At 43.4% G+C, this 8,278-nt stretch overlaps 1 protein-coding gene and 1 pseudogene across 1 annotated transcript; one reads left to right on the top strand and one right to left on the bottom strand.

The window, feature by feature from the left end:
• Positions 1-533: 533 nt before the first annotated feature.
• Positions 534-1,760, bottom strand: LOC136645469 (general transcription factor II-I repeat domain-containing protein 2A-like). Its single transcript, XM_066621725.1, has one exon. It carries the CDS (start codon positions 1,758-1,760, stop codon positions 534-536), a length of 1,227 nt encoding a protein of 408 aa, XP_066477822.1.
• Positions 1,761-2,503: 743 nt separating this feature from the next.
• On the top strand, positions 2,504-2,623 carry LOC136638146 (5S ribosomal RNA; annotated as a pseudogene).
• The last annotated feature ends 5,655 nt before the right edge of the window (positions 2,624-8,278 follow it).

Genomic DNA, 8,278 nt, shown 5'->3' with positions numbered 1-8,278 from the left:
TAAATTTGATTTTGTCATTCAGGGGGGACTACAAAATCTTCTTTGACCCAAGGTAGCAGATATATGCCTTAGCTATGTCACTGAATGGGGGGAAGCAGCAGAAGAAGTTGGTTTTGAGCTGTTGGGTGGTGGAGGTGGGTTCCTCCCAATTTTTACTTTTTAAAAAGCGTGTGCATGATGCCACTTCCGTTTGTGACATCACTTCAGGGGCAACATTTTAACGGAGGCCTGATAACTTGCTTCTAGGGGCCATCTTGCTTTAAACCAGGGGTGCTCAAACATTTTGGCAGGAGGGCCACATCATCTCTTTGACACTGTGTTGGGGGCCGAACAAAAAAACCAATTTGCATTTCAAATTTGAATAAATTTACATAAATGAATATATTACAGATGGAATTTATATGAACAAACACCCGAGAACTATAATACAGGCAAAACACATGAGAACTATGAACTTTGAGCACTATGAACTAAGAACTTTGAACAATATGAACTTTGAGCAATATAAACTATGAACTTTGAGCACTCTGAACTTACAATGAGAGTGGTGGAGCTGTTGATCTCAATAGTTCATTGTAATCTGGTACTAGTTTGGAGGAGCCAATAATCAGTAATGACTTCAAATGCTCATCAGTTAATGTGGACCTGTATTTTGATTTTACATACTTCATTCTTGAAAATATCTGCTTGCAGAGGTATGTTGTCCCAAAAATAGAGAGAGATCCACGAGCAAATTCTTTCAAATTTGGGAATTTCTCAGGCTGCAGAGATTTATAGAACTGTGCCAGGTCTCCTTCCTTGTGCTTTGCTCTTAGCAGATCATTTGACTGCAATTCAATTATTTCCATTTGGAACCGACCTGGCAGTCTGTTCACATCACAGTCAAAGGGATTCTGAAACATTTTTATTTCCTCTGTGTGAGCATCCAGGTCAGAGAAGCGTTCTGTGAATTGTTTGTGCAGCTCCCTGACTTTTTCTGCAGCAAATGATGATGGAAATGCTGCTCCACTTTCAGCACGCAATTTTGCACCGGTGGGTAAGTGTTCCAAGTTCTGGTGTTGTACATTCCTTCCAAGGAGCAGCAATTTGGACCTGAATGTCTTCACAAGTGAGAAGACATCACTGATTAGATTATTTTCTCTTTGCATACTGATATTGAGTTGGTTCACGTGGGATATCAAATCTACAAAAAAAGCCAGTTTCATGAGCCAGTCAGTGTTATACAGGACTGGTACATGGTGATTCTTCTGTAGCAGAAATAATTTTATTTCCTCTCTGAGCTGGAAAAAGCACGAGAGGACCTTGCCGCAACTGAGCCATTTGACTGCTGTATAGGAAGGCAAGTCTATGATCTCTGAATCAGTCTCCTTCAGGAACCCACGAACTTGGCGATGAATCAGCCCATGAGATCTTATGTAATTTATTGTCTCTACCACAGGTTTCAGAACACAAGTCATGTCCACATATTTTACACACAGTGCTTGCTGATGGATGATACAATGCAGAAACATAGGCTTTGATAGTCCACTACTCTCCATTCTTCTTGTTATTTGTCCAACCAACCCTTTCTTCACCCCAGACATGTTCTTTCCCCCATCAATTGTCACACATTTCAGCTTACTCCAGTCCAGTTTGCATTCTAATAAAGACTTTTCTAATTCTTTGAAGATGTCTTCCCCAGTTGTTGTGCCATGCATGCTGTGCACCAGTGCCAATTCTTGAGTCACATTAAATTTGCTGTCGACACCACGGAAGAACATCAGGAGCTGTGTGTGAGTCTACGCACATCGGTAGACTCGTCGAGAGCCAGAGACTATACCTGAAACTGGCTTGCCTTGTCTACAATTTGAAGGACAATGTTGTTTCCAATATCTTCTAATCTTCAAGTTATAGTACTTTGTGACAGACTCACCATGTTGAAAACACTTTCATAACCTGGGGTTATCTCTTCCACCATATCCACTGCACAGCTTTTGATTAGTTCTGCATCTGTGAATGGCTTCCCCCTCCTAGACAATCTGCATGTCACCTTGTAACTGGCCTTGGTCACAGCTTCATTCTCTGTTCTGTGCGTGACCACAGCACGCTGTGACTCCAAATTTCGTTTAGTTGTTCCAGTTTCTCAGAACGCTGTGCTCCTGTGTACTGCGAGTATGTCCTCTCATGCTTGGTCTCATAGTGGCGAGGCAGATTGTATTCCTTGAGAACAGCAACGTTCTCATTGCAGATAAGGCACAGGGCTTTCTCATTGCAGTGTGTGAAAAAGTACTTGGTGCCCCTTTCTGGGCTGAAAATATGGCCCTCATTGTCCACTTTTCTCCTCTTTCTATCCATACCTGAGGGAAGTAATGAGACAGCAGTATTAGTAATGTCACTGATGTGTGTGTGCTTTCTCTCTCTCTCACTCTCACTCTCTCTCACTCACACACACCACAAGAACCTACCTCTTTGCCAGGAAAAAGCATACAGACAAAGCCAGAAAAACATGGAGACATAAGACATCCTCTGCAGCAACTGTTACCCTGCACATGCCCGATCTCGTCTGATCTTGGAAGCTAAGCAGGGTCAGGCCTGGTTAGTACTTGGATGGGAGACTGCCTGGGAATACCGGGTGCTGTAGGCTTATACCATAGTCTTTCGAGACTGAAGGTTGCCAACCAAGACATCCTCTGAGGCAGGATGCCCCCACAGATATAACTTGTTCAGAAACAGGCAGGATGTGCCCCGAAGCACACACCTTTTGGCAAGGAAGAAAAAAGAAAAAAGTCAAGGAACACATGGAAACATCAGTGACAAAATAGTGGAGCTAAGTACACGTTTTGCTGCACAAAACCCCACCCAAAAAGAAAGAGAATTTTAAAAAAATTATAAAAGCAGATATATCTGAGGGAGGAAATGGGAAACACCAGAGGGGGGTGTTGCCCACCGCACACGGCCACAGCAACAGAGCAAGCATTTTAAAAACCAGAGGCAGAGGCAGACAATGCAGGGCAGGTGTGCATCTTTTTATCCAGGAAAAGGGGGGTGGGCAGAGGAAGGGAACCACAAAAAAAATTCCACAACAGAGCAGGCACATATTTGCAGCAGTAAAAAAAAAAAGGAATAGAGTATTTTTAAATAGAGACTCACTCGTTGCTTCGCACCAAAGTTATTTAGGGAGGGAGCCTTGTAGGTGAGGCTGGTGGCTGCTGCTGTTGTTTCTATGGCGGTGCTCACCAGCTCTCCCTGGCACGTGCTGCTGCTGCTGTGCGGCGGCGGCACTCACCCGCGCTTTGCTGGTGAAGCGCCTGCCTGCTCGCCCACCCGCCCAACCTCCCTCGTGGAGGTGGCGACGCAGGTGCTCTGTCTCTCCCTGCTGCTTCAGGCTCCACGTGTTGCCCAGGAGCCTGGCAGGGAAAGACTAGCCTAGTGCATGCACACAAGGGCTTTCCAGCAATAAGGTAACGCGAGACCTGCAAGTCTCGCGTTACTTTAACACTATAAAAGGCCCTGCGCAGATGCTGGGCTGGTCTTTCCCTTGCTGCTGGCACACCGGGAGCTCGCGCGCTGGGTCAGCGCGGGCCATGCTGATTCTTCCGTGGGCTGTGTGCCCATTGGAGGCACACGACCCAACTGGGTGCTGGATGGGGACACACTGCGGACCGCAAGTGGCCTGCGGACGGGGGTTGGGCACGCCTGCTCTAAACCATTTATTACATATGCAACACAATCCTATGAATGATCACTTGGAAACAAGCCCCTCTGTTTTTAGTGGAACTTATTTCTAGGTAAGGATTGCACTATTGAGGCTGCAATCCTATGCACACTACCTGGGAGTAAGTCCTATTGAACGCAGTAGAATAGTGTTGCTCAAACTGTGGGTCAGGACCCACTAGGCTGGTCGCAAGCCAATTTCAGGTGGGTTCCCATTCATTTCAATGTGTATTTTATTCTTAATATATTAGACTTGATGCTACCAAGATATGTGCCAAAATTGCAAGACAGTTACTGATCTGTACTTTTAATAGACTGCTGTGTATATGCTTTGAACAATGATAGTCAATGGGGCTTACTCCTGGGCAAGTGTGAATAGGATGGCAGCCTTTGGAATGTTTGGGGAATTTTTTAAAACAGGTCAGCAATTGCTTGGGAGGATTAAGAAGGTTCTTTATTTTAAATAATTTTTTAAAACTTTATTATAAACTTTTAATTTACTTAATTAATTGATTGATTTTATTTTGACATATGGGGGGTGTTAAAATGTTTCCTGTTTGATTATGTCACTTCTGGTCACTGCATGACTTCCAGATCAATGTTATCACTTCCGGTTGGTCCCAACAGATTGTCATTCTAAAAAGTGGGTCCCAGTGCTAAAATGTTTGAGAACCACTGCTTTAGCGAATACATCCAAGTAGCCCTGTATAGAATATAGAAAATATACTGTCCTTGAATAATCTGGTCACATATACTGACTATTTGTTTTGGGAAGATCATTTTTTTAATGACTTAAACTGAAGCCTAGTAAATACAACACAATACACAACCTAAAGAATACAACACAACCTAAAGAACACAACACAATACACAACCTAAAGAATACAACACAATAATGCATAATACAACACAAACCTACAAAAAGAATTTTTTTTAGTTGCCAAGGATGTTTGAACGAATTTGGGATATGTTTGGGTGTTGAATCCCAAAATGGCATCGTTTTGCTCAATTAGCTCTCGTTTTGGGCGTACGGCATAGCCACCTATGCTGATTCAAGCGGCTTCCTTGTGGGGAAGCCAAGGTGTCAGCCATGTCATGGTGTCGTGGCATTTTGAGATTCAGCACCTCGAATACACCCAAGAACAGGTCTAACTGTTACAACAACAAAATGTGCGTAGGCCTATGTTCTCTTTGTGAGAATTCAAAGCAATAATTGAAGGTTAAATTTGACAAGCAATGTAGTACCGCAGTAAATGTTCAAACAGGATTTTATAGTGCCTTTTATGAAGAATGTAAAAATCAGTTTCAGGCATTCAGTCCATCACCATGTAAAAAGCTTTAAAATATTGGAAACAAGACAAGAGGGGAAGACAATGGAAAAGTAAAGAGAAGACATGAAAGCCCTTTCTTTTTAATAAGTCTGCTTTTCATTCTATATTTGAAATAATCGGGCAACTGTTTTCATAGTTTTATACTACTGTTGTTCTGGCTTATAATTCCATTGCTGACTTCACCAAAAGCAGTACAGAATATTGAATTATATACAGGGTGAGAGTCTGATCCAACAAGAAGCTGACGGAACATACCAAGATCCAGGTCTACAAAGCTTGCGTCCTGACTATGCTTCTGTACTGCAGCGAGTCAGGACTCTTCGCTCACAACAGGAGAGGAAACTGAGCGCTTTCCACATGCGCTGCCTCCGACGCATCCTCGGCACCACCTGGCAGGACAAAGTTCCAAACAAAACAGTCCTGGAACGTGCTGGAATCCCTAGCATGTATGCATGCTGAAACAAAGATATGCATGCTGAACAGTATGCATGCTGAAACAGAGACGCCTGCGTTGGCTTGGTCATGTCGTGAGAATGGATGATGACCGGATCCCAAAGGATCTTCTCTATGGAGAACTCGTGCAAGGAAAGCGCCCTACAGGTAGACCACAGCTGCGATACAAGGACATCTGCAAGAGGGATCTGAAGGCCTTAGGAATGGACCTCAACAAGTGCGAAACCCTGGCCTCTGAGCGGCCCGCTTGGAGGCAGGCTGTGCAGCATGGCCTTTCCCAGTTTGAAGAGACACTTGGCCAACAGTCTGAGGCTAAGAGGCAAAGAAGGAAGGCCCATAGCCAGGGAGACAGACCAGGGACAGACTGCACTTGCTCCCAGTGTGGAAGGGATTGTCACTCCCGAATTGGCCTTTTCAGCCACACTAGACGCTGTTCCAGAACCACCTTTCAAAGTGCGATACCATAGTCTTTCGAGACTGAAGGTTGCCAACAGGGTGACCCAAAAGTAGGTGGACAGTAAATGATAACATTTAGTCCATCTACTGTCCACCTACATTTGGGTCACTCTGTATATATGCTGGTACTTAGTATGTAAATCCAAACCTTAGTCTGGCTTTCACATCTTTCCTACTTTTCCAGATACACTCTTTCCTATTGTAAATTTCGCTTAACATCTTTTTTGCTGTACAAATTTTGATCAATCTGCCACTTTTGTTGTGTGCTCCCTCATTGTCAAGAAACCATCCATCCTATAACTGTCAAAATGAAGGAAAATGACATGAAATTACTCCAAATGGAAAACTTTTGTGTTTCCTTGCAACTATCATAATGGCCCCCTTTCCCTTGAAAGATGGAACTAGCTGAATTAAATGATGATGGCCAGCATTATGGTCTGTTTTATCCATACAGAGCACAGTCAGAAACAACCTCCGTAAAAATGTACTAATTTACTCAGTTTTTCCCACATTCCCTATTTGAAAGCCATATTAATTTATGATTGCACAGTTTTAGTTTCTATTGATTTATTTTCCAATAAGGTAAGCCGTTTTGGGTGAGCCAAGATGGCACACTAATTTGGGAGTTGAACAGACCGGGAAGATCCAGGTTCGAATCCCCACCTAGCCGTGAAGCCTCCTGGGTGACTTTGGGCCAGTCACTCTCCCTCAGCCTCACCTACTCACAGGGTTGTTGTGAAGGAGGGAAGGAGCTATGTGTACCACCCTGAGTTCATTTGAGGAAGGGCAGTATAAAAATAGGAAATTTTTAAAAAAAATTGGAGGAAACAAATAAAATAGCAGGCTTGAAATCAATCTAAAAATCAACAAACAAATCAACATGTCTCATTTGATAGTTGAGATATAGGAATGAAAGTGAGCATGGATCTTCAGGACCATAAATTGCATCTTAAACCGAATCCCTTGCATAATCCCTTGTACTATTTTCACAAGCTCAAGAGCAACTGAAGAGCACAGTGCTTAACTAGCGTGAAACACTTCTGAGAACTTCCGATAGAATCAACAAAATTTTAAATTCAGACATTCCTACAAAGAAGTTCAGGACTTCCAAGTGTGCCTTAAATTTTGTTTTGGAGAAAATGTGTTTCTATCTCAGGAATGAATAGCTGGAACCAGAATTCTCCACAGAACGCACCAATGGATGTGAGTAAAGGGAATGGAGGCCAGTAAGGGAGGAACCAGGATCTGGCCATCTGCCACAGTTGTCAATATGCTGACAAGAAGCAATTGGAAACACGCATTCTGTTCCCAAATAATGGGAACCCTATAAGTGAAACCAGACTTGTGGGGTGGGATCATATATTACTGTCATCTAGAAATGTAATTACCTTCAAGAAATGTGAGTGATTGAATCTTTTTTCTAACTTACTACTCCACATTCAACTTTATGGTACTGGCACAGAGTGGAATGTGTGAAGTATTATGTTTGACAATTATAATTCAGAACTTTCCTGGGATGTGAGAATATAGAAATGGGGTTCACAGAAAAGAGCTCACAAGCCTTAAAAAAAACCTGTTTTTCAGTGAGTCCCTAAATTTGAGAATACGACTTTGAGTGCCCTTTGTGCTTAGGATATTGCTTGTTGTCTTGGACTTGGAGTCTTGGAGTCACTTTTCATTTTATTATCAAGTTAGGAATGTGTTTCTGAAAGCCACTCACAGTTTTGAACCAATGATTGAACCATTGACAAAAGCACCAGTGTTCACATTCACATCAGAAGCAGGACAGGTCTTCATGGCCAAATGGATGCAGGTGCTGAGCTTTCTCTTCCACTGAAGTGAACCGGAATCCCAGATACTCTGGTTTTGATTCAAATGTAACAGGAAACCATGGTTTCTTTCTGAGCCATTAGTTCCACCCTCCCCCTTTTTTGTGTGCACAAAGAGAGAGAAAGTTTTCACTCTGAAGTAAACCATAGTTCTGTGCTGCATTCAAACTTGTAAACTGCCAGAATCAAATCTTGGTCCCAGATCTTGGCTTGTGGTTTGAACATAACTGTGTGTGATGGGTGTGTGTGTGGTGGGTGTGTGTGGTGTGCTCTCGCACCGCCACGAGAGCAAGCCCCAGTTCAGAGGAACTTGACTGGGGGTGAAAGCTGGGGGACTGCAGGCTGGGGAGTCAGCCAATGACCCGGCAAGGGGGTGAGCCTTGCTGACCAAAAACAGTCCTTCGCCCTGGACAGCACTCCTCTTGGGTGGGGCTGCTGGCCCTGGAGTGACAGAAAGGCAGTGCAGAAGTAAACATTTTCCCTCTTCTCCTTTCAAGTGCAAAAGAGGAGTGATTG

The sequence above is a fragment of the Tiliqua scincoides genome, chromosome 1, assembly GCF_035046505.1.
Source record: "Tiliqua scincoides isolate rTilSci1 chromosome 1, rTilSci1.hap2, whole genome shotgun sequence".
Lineage (NCBI taxonomy): Eukaryota > Metazoa > Chordata > Lepidosauria > Squamata > Scincidae > Tiliqua > Tiliqua scincoides.
Note: the sequence above shows the minus strand (reverse complement) of the source record. Positions and strands in the feature narration are given on the sequence as shown.

Excerpts from the sequence above, each read along its gene's own strand:
- LOC136645469 (XM_066621725.1), bottom strand. The coding sequence starts at position 1,760 with ATGTTCTTCCGTGGTGTCGACAGCAAATTTAATGTGACTCAAGAATTG.